The sequence below is a fragment of the Perognathus longimembris genome, chromosome 18 (genome assembly GCF_023159225.1).
Source record: "Perognathus longimembris pacificus isolate PPM17 chromosome 18, ASM2315922v1, whole genome shotgun sequence".
Lineage (NCBI taxonomy): Eukaryota > Metazoa > Chordata > Mammalia > Rodentia > Heteromyidae > Perognathus > Perognathus longimembris.
Window position 1 is genome coordinate 6,617,000 of NC_063178.1, and position 14,323 is coordinate 6,631,322.

At 54.0% G+C, this 14,323-nt stretch overlaps 1 protein-coding gene across 1 annotated transcript; it reads right to left on the minus strand.

The window, feature by feature from the left end:
• Positions 1 to 6: 6 nt before the first annotated feature.
• On the minus strand, positions 7 to 13,888 carry Il15ra (interleukin 15 receptor subunit alpha). The gene is made up of 7 exons (XM_048368011.1): positions 13,801 to 13,888; positions 8,587 to 8,781; positions 6,418 to 6,516; positions 5,073 to 5,270; positions 4,757 to 4,789; positions 1,602 to 1,677; positions 7 to 115 (listed from the first exon to the last, which is right to left on the minus strand). The coding sequence occupies exons 1-7, from the start codon at positions 13,886 to 13,888 to the stop codon at positions 7 to 9; spliced, it is 798 nt and encodes a 265-aa protein (XP_048223968.1).
• Positions 13,889 to 14,323: the final 435 nt, after the last annotated feature.

Here is a 14,323-nt window from a genome sequence, read left to right on the forward strand (position 1 = left end):
CCCATCTCAGAGGTCGCGTGGGGAGGCTCCCACGCCCTCTCTGTGGCCGGTCCCCGCGGCCAACGGCATCACCTCCATGGGTTCCATTTCAGGAGCAGGTGGCCGGGAAGTTTGCCTGCAAAGGAGAGAGGATTGCCCGCAAGTCAATTTACATTCAGACATGTATATATATTTATCTTTTAAAGCTTTTTTTTTTGGCCAGTCGTGGGGCTTGAACTCTGGGCCTGGACACTATCCCTGAACTCTTCAGCTCCAGGCTAGCACTCTACCACTTGGAGCCACAGCTCCACTTCCGGTTTTCTGTTGGTTAATTGGAGATAAGAGTCTCATGGACTTTCCTGCCTGGGGCTGGCTTTGAACCGGAATCCTCACATGTCAGCCTCCTGAGTAGCTAGCATGACAGCTCTGAGCCACCGGTGCCTGGCCTAAACTTTTTTTTTTTTAATTATAAAGGTGATGGGGTTACAGTTATATGTTAGATAAAGTTTATTTCTCTTTTTTTAAAGTTTATTTCTTTTTGGACATTTCCCCTTCCCTCACTCTGTATATTTATTAATATATGTATATATATGGATATATGTTTTATGGGTAGTGCCTGTGTTTGAATTAAGGGCCTTATGCTTGCTGAACAGGCTCTCTTCCACTTGAGCCACTCAGCCAGGCCCGCTGGCTATTTCCAGGATAGGGACTTGCTTTGTACCTGCGCTGGCCTGGATTGTGACCCTCTTATTTGTGCTTCCCTTTGATGCTGGAACGGCGGGTACATGCTGCAGTGCCAACCACTGCTTAAGATGGTCTTGTGAACTTTTAGGCTTGGCTGGCCTAGAACCACAAACCACCGCCCCCCTCTCCCCCCAAGTAGCTAGGCTTACAAGCTTGGGCTACACGCCTGGTTCGTTCGTCTGTCTAATTTTCGTTTGTCTGCAGTGGCCTCAGACCCATTATGGAGTCCATACTGGCCTCAAATTTGAGATCTTCTTGCCTCAGCCTCCTGAGGCCTGGGATTACAGCAACATACTTCTTATGAACAAGTATGTGTAGTACCAAGTGGGTTATATTAGACACGGGCTAAAAAGGAGGCTCAGTCATCATTTTTATCTTGCCATAATATTTATCTTATGACTAGCGCCTTCAAGTTTAGCTGCAAGAACTCCTGACGTCCACCCAGAGAGTAATTCTAAGGAAGGGTCCAGAGAAAGAAGCTACATCAACTGGCTACTAAGCAATGAGAGGATAAAGGCCAATACGCCCATTCAGATTGTAATGAAAGGGTGACAAAAAGAAAAGCCTAAATATTAGGAAAAAACAAAAACAAACCACAAGTCAGTACAAACCTTTCAGAATTTCAGTGATTAGCAATGAAGAGGTAAGGTGAGTGAGACAGGGACCGGTCCTGAACATCCATGCGGATGTGTGCGTGAGTGTGCGATGGGAAGGGGCGATGCGCTCCCCGCAGCGCTGGCCCGCGTCCCGCGGTCCCCTTTGGGGCTTGGGCCCTGAGGACCGTGGGAAGCCGCTGAGGCCGCGGGGCGGGGAGGGCCGTACTGAGGGCATCTGGAACGGGAAGGAAGAGCGGGCCCCGCAGATCCCACGACACTCACCTCGATCGGATGCACCACACCAGGAGCAGCAGCACGCCCGCGCCGCAGGCCACGGCCACAGATGTGGAGATGGCCACTGGAAGGGAACAGAGCTGAGCTGCAACCGCGTGGGGGCAGAGAGGCCCCGCCTGCTTTAGGCTGAGACCGCACGCCCTTTGCCCCCACGCCTGCCACCCACGGCCTGGTCCTTCTTGAAGAAAGAGCCGGGGGGGGGGGGGGGGAGGAGGTGGGCAGGAGTGGGACTAAGGAGGGAAAGGAAGAGGCACTCCACAAGAAAGCTGGGTGATGAGTGGGGAGGGGGGGAGGGGGGTTGGTGTACTTCAGCTCCGTCCCCTTGTTTCTTAATTCTGCAGATGTAGGGACGATAGCATAGAGTACCATTTTCCATCCAATTCTATTATCATTCCTTATTTTTATGTTCATCTCTATTTTTGTTGTGTGCCAGTACTGGGGCTCGAACTCAGGGCCTTGAGCTATTTATTTATTTTTGCCAGTCCTGGGCCTTGGACTCAGGGCCTGAGCACTGTCCCTGGCTTCTTTTTGCTCAGGGCTAGCACTCTACCACTTGAGCCACAGCGCCACTCTGGCCTTTTCTATTTATGTGGTGCTGGAGAATTGAACCCAGTGCTTCAGGTATACGAGGCAAGCACTCTTGCCACTAGGCCATATCCCCAGCCCGGCGGCCCTGAGCTCTTGATGAACTTTTTTTGCTCAAGCTTTGTGCTGTACCACTTAAGCCATACCTCCCTTTTTGGCTTTTGCTGGTTCCGTGGTCTAAGAGTCTCTTGGGTTTGTCTGCCTGGACTGGCCTTGAAATATGATTGAATGATTTTTTTTTTTCTTTTCCGAGGCATTGCGTGGAAGGGTAAACTGTGTCTCCGCATTCGCTAGGATTGCATTTACTGTTTGAAGAGTGAGTTACTGGGAAGGCAGGTTGGTCTGCACTGTAGTTCTACTTTCAGAATGCTTCTTTCTGCTTCTTTTTCAAGGAGGATAAAACCTGCAGGGTCAACCTCGAGAGAGGCGGGCTCTGGGGCCAACAATGAAGGAAGCTATTTGAATTCAGGCCTCCTCACCCTGAGCCTCTGCCCCAGTGACCTCCAGGCAAGGTCAATAAGAAAACTGAAGCCAGGCCCACCAGTGCAAGATATTAACAGATCGCCCGCCAAGTTCGCCGGCTTTTGGTGTTCTCTAGAGGGCACGGATTTAGGAAAAAGGACGAGGAGTTGGTGAAGAGGGGAGGAAAAGGAAGGAGAAAAAAGCTGATCATTGTCCTGGGCTTGAACTCAGTGTCGTGCACTTACAAGGCTTCACCTAACCACATGAGCCACGGTCCCAGGCTACAATTAATATTGATTGGATTACAGTATTAAAAGACAGTGTTTATGGGGCTGGGAATATGGCCTAGTGGCTAGAGCACCTGCCTTATATACATGAAGCCCTGGGTTCGATTCCCCAGCACCACATATATAGAAAACGGTCAGAAGTGTCGCTGTGGCTCAAGTGGCAGAGTACTAGTCTTGAGCAAAAAGCAAACCAGGGACAGTGCTCAGGCCCTGAGTCCAAGGCCCAGGACTGGCGCAAAAAAAAAAAAAAAAAAAAAAAAAAAAGAATAAAAGACAGTGTTTATATATCATCTAGTAACTTTTTTTTCCTTCTCTTTCACCCGTGAACTAGAAAAAAAATTAGATGGCAGATTACAGCCTACAGTCAAATACTTTGAAGATCTTTATAGAGAATTTCCCTGCAGGATTTAACCCCGCAGGCATTCCTAGGTCGGTGAGCTTTTGATCCGTAAAGAATGGAAGCAATCACAAGTCCAGAGAGTAGACCAGCGATGTAAAATGTGTGCAGGTCCATGAATGGAATACGTAAAACAGAATGGGCTAGGTTTCTATACTGCTAGGAAGAAATTCCAAGCCATGCCGTCAAACGAGGGTCAAGGTTGCTTTGCTGTCAGCATCCTCTCTCTGTGTTCTGGTTTTATACAGCCTATCTGGAAAGAGCCACAAACATCCATCTCCGTTCTCCAAGGACATTTGAGTGGGCAGAGGGACTTTGCGCTGTACATCCTTTCCTAACTCGATTTTTAGGCCATGTGCAAAGTAGTATCACATTGAAAAACAGGAATTAAAAAAATGTAAAATGCTGTGGAAAGAGGAGTGTGGGGTGTGACTAAGGCAAAGCAATTAGTGTGGCGACTGTTCTCCTTCTAAATTGTCCCCACATCCTTGACATCACACGCTAGTCTTTCAATAGAAATAACCCCCAGAGAGCCGTTTTTTCTCCTGGCTTGCAGGGTCTGGGGTGTGACTCAAGTGGCAGAGCCTAGCAAGCACGCACGGGGTCCTGGGTTCAATCTCCAATGCTGCCAAAACAGAAACGAAAGCCTTGTCTTTGCACAGGTGTCCTGCTCATTTCAGAGAGCAAAGCCCAGTGCCAGGGACGCACGCCTGCCATCCCTCGCTATTCAGGAGACTGACGGTCAAGAGTCAAAGCCCAGACAGAAAGGTTCATCAGACTCTTTATCTCCCATTAACCAGGAAAGAGGCAAGGGTGGATGTGTGGCTCAAGGGGTAGAGAACCAGCTTTGAGTGAAAAAAGGTAATGAACAGAGTGCCCAGGCCCCGAGTTCAAGCCCCAGGATTGGCACGCGCACACACACACACACACACACTCACACACACACTCACAGACTCATGTTAGCAACACCTGAGCAGAGTCTGCACCATGCAGTACCGTGAGTAGCTGACCCACGAGGACATTTTTGTGGCACGCTGACTGCCGGATTGCAACAGTCCATGTTGGGAGAACAGTCCTATCAGATGAAGCACTCCATCACGTGTGGCGTGGGGGGGGAGGGCACTGCTAAGAGGGGAGAGTGCTCATGCTGGTCTTGTTTTGGGGGTTTCCTTTGTCAGTCCTGGGCCTTGGACTCCGGGCCCGAGCACCATCCCTGGCTTCTTTTTTGCTCAAGGCTAGCACTCTGCCACTTGAGCCACAGCGCCACATCTGGCTCTTTCTGTGTATGTGGTGCTGAGGAATCGAACCCAGGGCTTCGTGCATGCAAGGCGAGCGCTCTACCGCTGAGCCGCCCTCCCAGCCCCCGTAGTCCCTCTGACCGTCGTCACCACCTGGGCACGGAAGATACTCACCGGTGGCCTTTGCGTGGCCGCGTGCGTGGACACCTGGGGGAGAGGGGGAGACAGTCAGGGTTAGAGGCCCAGAGGCGCCGCTTCTCGCGAAGCCAGACACCTAATGGGCGACTCGGCTCGCGTCTCCGACGGTGAGGACAGGACGACGCAGCGGGCACAAGCAGACTCGGCGGCACAGAGCAAGCAGGGCGCGTGGTCGGCCCAGCCTCACGCGAGGGCCAGGTGGCCACGGCCTCTCCCGACTCGACCCGAGTGTCCGAGGCGGCGTGCGGGCAGCGGTCCCCTCCCGGTGCCCAGCTCGGGGGCCCGGGCTAACCTGGTGTCCCGTGGGAGGTGGCCAGGGGGTGCGGGGCCCCCGCTGTGGGCTGGGGTGGGGCCGGGGAGGGCTCCTCACGGCCTGGCCCCGTGGTTCCTGGGGAAGGCGGCGGCGGGGGCGGGGGCAGCCGGGAGCCGGGCACAATAGCGGTATCCATGGCAACGGTGGGGTCTGACTTGGGAGGGAGGGTGGTGGCTTCTGTGGGGGAAATTCCAAGACAGAAGATAAACGATCCAGACTGGCGAGCGAGCGGGCGGGACCGTCCAACCCGGGTGCCGAGCCCGCCCTGGACAGCCCGCTCGGGGACGCGTCCAGCAGGGGCAGGGCCATCGGCCGAGCCAGGGGACCCGCGTGGCTCCATTGTGCGTGTCAAGGTGCTCGGAAAGAATGATCGGTGGGGCTCCGAGGAGATGTGGCCATTTCCTGGAGAAGGATCCACTGAGAATTGGACACATGGAGCTTTACTTGCCCAAAGTCACTTCCTTCCTTCCTTCCTTCCTTCCTTCCTTCCTTCCTTCCTTCCTTCCTTCCTTCCCCCTCCCTCCCTCCCTTCCTTCCTTCTTCCCCTCCCTCTCTTCCCTTTCTCTCCCTCCCCCGTACTCTAACTCAGGGCCTTGAGACAGCATCCCTTAGCTTTCTCTCTCAAGGACGCTACTCTACCAGTCCAGCCACGCGTCACTTGTGCCTAATGAAAGCTAAGCGTCTCGCAGACTGTCCTTCCTGGGCCGGCGCACACTACCGTCCTCAGACCCCGGTGTCCCGAGTAGCTGATAGTCTAGGCACGAGCCACCGGCATGGGGCTCCAGTTTCCTTAACGTCAAGCCCAAGGCTGAGGGCACTGAGCTAGGAGACTGCCTGAAAAACAGAACACGGCTTCCAGAACAGCAGCGATGTCACCTTGCTCTTGAGGACGGGGCGGGGGTGGGGTGGGGACGGACTCTCCATACTGCTGTACATTTTGCCATCAAGGGGCCTCCTCGTGGCTCTGTCCAGACTCTGTCCTCCAGGGAGTGTGGGCTACAAGTGCCTTGCCCCCTTCTTGGGCCAAGAGTCTGCTGCCGGTTCGGGAGCACCCACAGGCCCGTCCCTGCTGCCTGGGCGGATGCTCACACGCGTGTGGAAGCCCTTTGTGTCCCCCAGGCGGGGACAGGTGAGGTCAAATCTCAGGCCTCCCCCAGTTCTTGACAAGAAACGTCTACAACGGCATGTGGCCTGACATAGTCCCCGAGGGTTCTAACCCACGGTGGAGTGCGCGCACGCGCGTGCGACCCGCGTGCTCCGTGTGCAAGGGGTTTACAGCCGCTTGTGAATGAGGGGACAGGGCGGGGCGCCTGAAATGTCCTACCTCGTCCTGTAGGGGAGGGTCTCTCTGGCCGGGGGGTCACCTTTGTCGTCACTACTATGGAGGGTGGCTCTGGTCTCTGGTGGGTCAGGGCGGGGTCTCCTAGAAAGAGGGTAACCACGTGGTGTTTAGGGTCCTGTTTGTCTTTTGTTTTTTTAGTACTGGGGATCCAACCAAGGACACTGCACTTGCTAGGCAAGCGCTTTGCCACTGAGCTACATCCCAGCCCAAGGTGTTTAGGATCCTAAGGGGGAGAACTGGACTGGCTTCAGAGATGAACATACATTAAAAAAAAAAAAGTGACATGCACCTTAACAACAGAGACAAGTGGGCTTCTGACTGCAGGTTAAAATAAGAATCAACGGTGTTCCTCAACCCAAATGGCAAGATAAACTATGGGTTTTTCCTAGCATTTCTGAGAAGACAGCATAGGATAAACACCAAATTTCCTTTCTTTTCCGCTGGAATGACACCTATGGTATTAGCCTGGTTTTATCATCTTGGATGTTCGTGGGAAATAGACGATAATAGATTCCATTGTTCGGGGACCTTTGGAATAATAATATAGACAATTACTCGTGATTAAAAGGCCAGGGCATCAGCCATTTGGGCCAAATGAAACCTAAAGGTTCCTTCAGTCTATAGGTTGTAAGATTCTGACCCGAGTTGGCTGTGGCAGCTCACCTGTAATCTCAGCTACCTGGGAGATAGAAAGGGGGGAGATTACAGCTTGAAGCTAGTCTTGGCGATAAGCTACTGAGACCCCATCTCAACCAATAGCCAGACAAGGTGGTCCCTCCTAGCTATGAATGAAAGAGGTGTAAACACTAGGATTGCAGTGCAGGCCAGCCCTGGAATAAACATAAGACTATTCAAAAAAAATAGCTAGAACAGAAAGGCGTGGGTCACGTGGTAGAGCACAGCCTAGAAAGAGCAAGGCCCTGAGTTCAACTTCACTACCACCAACAATTTTACAATTCTAGATTTTCTTTCTTTTCCCACGCTGCCCTTTTCAGAGCTTGTAGCTTTTTGTTTCTATCCTGGATTCATTCACCGGGAAATTTGAGAAAATATAACTTATCCAAAAGTGGGGGTGGGGGGTGGGGGTGGACGTCCTGATTTTCCACTCCTGTTGCCACACCCCTGGTTAGTGTTGGCCTTTCTGGGCTCTTCCTTTGAGCTGTGCTCAATGCCAAGGGCTGCTCTGATTCCCCCAGCCCTCTGATTCCTGGCAGAATCCCCTTCCCCTACTCTCTGGGAAGGAAGAAGCTCTGAGGACACCTGGCTTTTCCCAGAGTTCCAAGCGGAAGGGCTTTGTTGTGCAGTGGCGGCCTCCAGGCCCCTGGACTCTGAAGGAGCTGGGCGCCTTGGCAGATGTTCAGTGAGAATGGACACGGAGGATGCGATGAATACTTGTTAAATCAGAACTGCCTTGGCAGACCACAGGTGAATCCTTATTTTGTTTTGTTTTGTGTTGTTGTTTTTTTTTCTAAAGGAAGCAAAAAGAAAGTGGAACTGGGCTTCGTATTCTTGGAAATCGCACCCAAAAGCCTTCTCCTCCAAAGTGCTTCGGCTTTTCCTGGGGTGTTTATCCAGTTCCAGGTGATTCAGGAAAGAAGATTCTTGCCATCTTTCCTATCCTCCCTCTTGAACATGGGCTGGACTCCAGACTCGTGCGACTAAGCCACCGGGCACTCGGCTTTGTGTTCCTTTCCCCCGTGACGGGTGGCAAGGGACAAGGTAGACTTCCGCTTCCTTGCAGTCTGCAGCCTTGTGAGACGTCGGAAAAGCGCTCTGGGAAGTGAGTCTGCACATGAGCACGCACCCGTGTGTGCGTGTGTGTGTGTGTGTGTGTGTGTGTGTGTGTGTGTGTAGAAACCAATCCTTTTACTGCTGTTATCTCTAAACAAGCCTGCCCATTGTAATACTTAATATTTACCAATCTCTTCTTAAGGCTCTTATAACCCCTGGTGTTGGCAACTTGTTCACTTGCTGGATGATCAACCCGAGTTCAGAGAGGTTCTGGAGAACTGAGCTGCCTAGCCGGCGCCTCCACCTCTACGGAGGAATGGCCTATGGTGGCGCAGTGGTATACTGAGTCTCGGTTTAAGCACAGAGCTCTGGGGCTGGGCAGGAGTGGGGTGGGGGCCAGCGCAGGGAGCAGCCACTTACGGATGCATTTCAGACTGGGAGCTGTCCACTGGGCCGTGTTTGTGGCCTCGTTCAGCACACACTCGATCAGGCTGGACGTACCGGCTTTGCGCTTGAAGCCGGAGTTGCACACGTACCTCTCCCTGGAGCTCACGTGGTAACTCTTGACGTGGATGTCCGCGTGTTCCACAGACACGGGGCTTGGGCACAAGGCGCCTGCGAAGTGCAAGAGAGAGCACAGGGGAGGAGATGTGAGCCTGTGAAGACGGCTCTCCAGGGAAATAACATCGGAGCCAGAACGGAGCTGATCCCCGCGCCGGGTCAGACACTCCAGGATCCGAGTATGCGGAAGGCGACCAGGAAGGGAGCTCATCCTCTAGTCACGACCCAAGAGCTTGACTTCAAAGCCAGCCATCCAACACAGATACCGGGGAGTCATGCATGAACCCCTTCTCTCCCTCCCTCCATTTCCCATCCATCTCCAAGTCCCCAATAGCTCCAGCTCTGTCCCCCCTCGACCCAACAAGCTTGTCGGTAGCAATACCCCGTGGTTATTTATTATTATTTGCTGATAGCAGTAATAGTTCAGATCTGTCACCTCCCATCCTTTCCCCTGAGCCTCTGGTCATTTCCACAAGGCAGCTGCTATCACCTCTAGGAATGCAAACCAAGTAACTTCAGTGTTGGGCTAGGGATGGAGTCTACAAGTGGATCACTTGTCTAACATGCACAAGGCCTTTGTTTTTCAGATAGGGTCTCATTCCCTCGCCTGCCTCCCCAGGCTAGCCTAGGCCTTTGATCCTCCTGTTTATACCTTCTGCATAGCTGGGATTGCAGGCATGTGCTACCACGTTCAACCCCGTTTTCCACACTCTTACAAGAGTGGCCTTTTTATGATGTAGCGCCAGTAACACTGCTGTGGTTCCTAGAATATGAACTGTGGAACTCTATGCACTTGCTCACGTAGTTGCCAACTATGTACAAAATCAACATGGCGAAAGTGATTCATCAAAAGGGTTTCATCAAACCTTAAACACTTCGGCTCTTCATAGGACACTGATATTTTATCTTTTTGTATGCCAGTATTGGGGTTTGAACTTAGGACCTAGGTGCTCTCTTAGCATTTTCACTCAAGACTAGTGCTCTACCACTTTCGCCAGCTCCCTTTCCGGCTTCCTGGTGGTTAGTTGGAGACAAGAGGGCTCATGGGCTTTCCTGCCCTGGCTAACTTAGAACTGCGATCCTTAGATCTCAGCCTCCTGAGTAGCTAGCATGACAGGCGTGAGCCACCAGCCCGGGGCTATCAGACACCGTCAAGAGAATGAAAAAAAAATAAGCCAGAGTCTGAAAAAAAACATGCAAATTCTATATCTAACAAAGGCTTTCTATCCGGAATATATTTTAAGAAACTTTCAAAATGCAGGGCAAAATATTGGTACAGACATTTCACCGAAGAAGATACACACATAGCCAGAAAGCGCATGAAAAACTGATCTGTGTCACTCATTCTTAGGTGTTGGGGTTCGGCTTTGGCCTTGAGGGGGAAGGGCAGAGGAGAGCCCTCCCGAGACGCCGCCCTTCCCCCAGCCCTGGGGGAATGCGGAAGCAGGCCACAATTCTCTGGGTCCGGAACCAGAAGAACTGGCTTTGCGACCAGCCCCCCAACTTTCTCGCCAGCCCATGTGCTCCCCATCTTCGCAGGCTTTGCCCATGGGGTGGTGCTATCCAGGTGACGTTAGCCCATGAGGGGGTCCTATGACAAGCTCGCCAGCCTATCGCCAGCTCTCTGGTCGATGACCCCTTCTCTCGTCACCTTCTACTATATCAGCTCTAGCCACTCCCTTATTAAAACAGATTTGCTCTTGAAGCGTCTCCGAGATCCGCGCACGCCTGGCTTCCTTCATGGGTAAGGAGGTGGGTAAAGCGATCTCGTACGGCCGCGTGCACCTGAGGTCTTTCCTGAGCCCCCCACTCCACTCTGGCCTTACCTGCGGGTCGGGTGACCAGGGGAGAGGGTGAGAAAGGGAGCGGTTAGAGGATAGCAGAGCCTGAATCCCCGCGCCAGGGGAGGCGACCCGAGCCCGGCACTTAGGGATTAATAGGACACGTCCCTCAGAACTCCTGTGTTGAAGGCTTGGCCCCCGAAGCCATGTCAGAGGTGAGGCCTTGGGGAAAATGACTGGAGGATGAGGCTCCGGCAGAACTGATTAATCCACTCATGGGTTCAGAATCGGATGGCATTTCAGGAGGGGGTAGAAACTAGGAGCCCCATGAGAGGAGCTGGGCGTCGGGAGACATGGCCTTGAAGGGTACACTTGGTCCTCAGTCCCCCCCTTACTGTCCCTGCTTCATCATGTCTTTCCACATTGATGTCCTCAGTTACCACTGGAACTGAAACAGAGCCAAGCAATGATGGAAGAAAACCTCTGAGAGTGTGACCCGAAATAATATTTCCTCCAGGTGTCCTTCCTTCCTTCCTTCCTTCCTTCCTTCCTTCCTTCCTTCCTTCCTTCCCTCCTTCCTTCCTTCCTTCCTTCCTTTCTTCCCTCCTTCCTTCCCTCCTTCCTTCCCTCCTTCCTTCCCTCCCTCCCTCCTTTCCTCCCCCCATTCTTTTTTTGTTGTATACAATTATTTATATGGCTGTGAATCTCCTTTAATCAAAGACAATCATGACAAACGCATTAACTATCAAGCTACAGTTTGTTAAAACACTCTATCTTCAAAAATGCTTAAGAATGCAACATGTCCAATACATGCTGCTTCCCTTTGGGGATTTCACAATGCAGAGGAATCCTCTAGCGGCATCAAGCACTTAGCCTCTGCTGGCTCTGACCCGAAGCAATCACAGGCTCAGAAGTGTCAAAGGTCGTCATGATCTCCTCCCAGTCACAGTAACTCAAAGCTGTAATTCCTTCCTTCCTTCCTTCCTTCCTTCCTTCCTTCCTTTCCTTTCCTTTCCTTTCGTTTTCCTTCCTTCCCTTCCCTTTTCTTCCTTCCTTCCTTCCTTTCTTGTCCTGGGGCTTGAGCTCAGGGTCTGGACACTGTCCCTGAGCTTTTGTGCTCAAAGTTAGCACTCTACCATTTGAGACACAATTCCACTTCTATCTTTTTTACTAGTTAATTGGAGACAACAGTTTCACAGACTTTCCTGTCTGTTCTGACTTAGAACCTCGATCCTCAGGCCTCAGCCCCCTATGTCGTTAGGATTACAGGCATGGGTCACTGATACCTGGCTGATCTTTCCTCCTTTAAGTTGGTTTACTATGGAGGGAAGGGGTGACATTGTTCAAGAAGAAATGCCTTTAATCCTAGCTACTCAGGATGCTGAGATCTGAGGATCACAGCCAGCCTGGACAGGAAAATCCATGAAACTCTTCTCTCCAATTACCCACCAGAAAGCCAGCATCTGCATGTGGGTGTTGAAAGCAGCTTTACACATAAGACCAAAAGGTGGAACCAATGACTGTCCATTCCCACCTGACTAGACACTGCGGACTAGGCATGGAATGAAAGACTACTCAGCAATAGAAGAGCATGACCTGATTATTGTTGCTCCTGTCTAGGAGACAGGGCCTCCCTACATAGCCCTGGCTGGACTTGAACTGGATATTCTCTTGCTTCTGCCTCCTGAGTGCTGGGATTACCTCAGTGTACCGACACAGAAGGAGAGGAATGGACTACTGGTGCAAGTTACAACACGAATACAGTCTCAGAATAATTACAGAGTGAAAGAAGCCAAAAATACTATACTGTCCCATTATGTAAAATTCTAGAAAGTGCTACCAACTGATGATGTAAGCAGACTGGGGGCAGAGTAGGCGAAGGTGGGGGTTAGGAGGTGGATTTTGTGAGGAAAGAGAGCACAGTTAGTGCTGGATGCTTGCTGCTTTGATGTAGGTGAGCACAAACCTTTTTGCCTCTAAAGTGATCAGCTTGGACAACCAACATATATTTGCTTTTTCTGTCAACTACGCCTCAGTACGGCTTGTTTTTAAACCGTCAGGAGCCACTGGGGGCAGCAACGCTTTGTCAGGAGAAGCACAGGTTGTGAGTAGGACGCAGGACACCTTGGGTGACTTGCAGGTAGATATCTGGTCTTTGCTGGCTGGCTTCCACCACACGCCAGGGAGCTGCCCGGCTGCTGGTTATTTCTGGCATCTCTGGAATGATTCCTGGCTAGCCAGTCGGGAGGAAATCATCGGGTTAGGAATATAACTCAGCTGGTCGGCTACGGCTATGAGGGGATGACGGAAGTTTCAGGAAAGTGAAACTTCCTCTGACTACTGCAGAGAAGTCAGACAGCTGTGTGTGTGAGAGAACTGGGTGTGTAGTGGACAGGCTCTTGCCAACCCCCCCCCCCCGGGGTAAGGGGGGCCAATGCAAAGGACTGCAGGCATGCTGGTGGATATCCATGGATGCCCCTTCGTGGGTCTGGACACTCCCAACGTAGGTGCATTTTCCTTCCTAAGTGTGCGCATCGTTCACTTGGGAGAGCATACATCACTTTAGCCAGACACTGAGCTTCTTGTGTGCACCTGTGTGTGCGCGCACACACACACACACACACGCTAGGTTTGAACTTTGCCCCTGGACACTATCCCTTAGCTTTTTCACTCAAGGCTTGGCCCCCCACCACCTGGGCACAACTCCATGGCCCTCTCCTTGGCGTTGATCTCGGCCTCTGGAGCAGGTGTGCGCCCGTGACTACACACATTGACACTGACACTGACGGTGGAACCAAACCCTTAGCCCCCCCACCCCCACCCCATTCCATTCCTCCTGCTGAGATTACATCTAGGTGACCCAGGGGGTCCGAAACACCAGCGATCGCCACCCAGAGGCCGGGGCGCCCCTCCCCATCCGGGGCTGAGGGTGAAGAGTGCCAGGCGCTCGCTCCACCCGCGTCCGCGTCTGCGTTCCCGTCCCCCGGGCGGCGGCGCGTCCATCTACTTCGGCCTGAAGATCAGGAGATCGCGCCCCAGCCCTACCCCTCCGCGCGCCCGCCCGCGTGGCTGGGGCACCGCGGCTCCCCCCACCCCGGGCAGCGAACCGGGCTTGTCAGCCCTGGGTCCCCGCGGAGGGTCCCCGTGAGGCCGGGCCGGGGCGGGGCGGGCGGGCGGACGGCGGCGCTCGGAGCCGCCTGCCCCACGTGTCCCGCGGGCCGGGCGCCGCGCCCGCCCCCCTCCGCCCCGACCCGCTCCAAGCGCCCCAGCCCAGGCGCACCCCGTTCCCTACCGGGTGTCACCGGCGGCCAGAGCAGCAGCAGCAGCAGCGGCGGCGGGAAGGCGTGGACCCGACGGCGGCGGAGCGGCGGCGGCCCCATGGCGTCGGGTCCCCACCCCCGGCCCGGCCCGCGCGCTCCGGCCCGCCCGCTCGGCGCGTTCGCTTTCGCTTTTGCTTTACACCCCCCCCGCCCGCCCCCAGGGCTGCGAGGTGACGGCTCGGTGACCCCGCGTCCCCACGCGGCCGGGGAGAAGCCCCGCGCCCCGGGGTGGGGAGGGGGGGCCCAGCGGGGGCCCAGCCCGCCTCACCTGCGCCCACCCTGGAGTCTCCCGGGAGCCACCGCTCCCCCCTCGCCGGGTCGCCGGGGTCGCCAGGCACCTGCGCTGCGCACCGCCGCCCCCGCTGGGCCCTCGCGCGGGGCCTTGGTCCGCGCCTCCCCCGGGCGGTGACGTGGGGGTCCCGGGTGGGAAGCTCCGTGCGCTCCGACCCCGGGCGCGGACGCCCCGCCCCCGCCCCGCCCCGCCCCGGCCCGCGC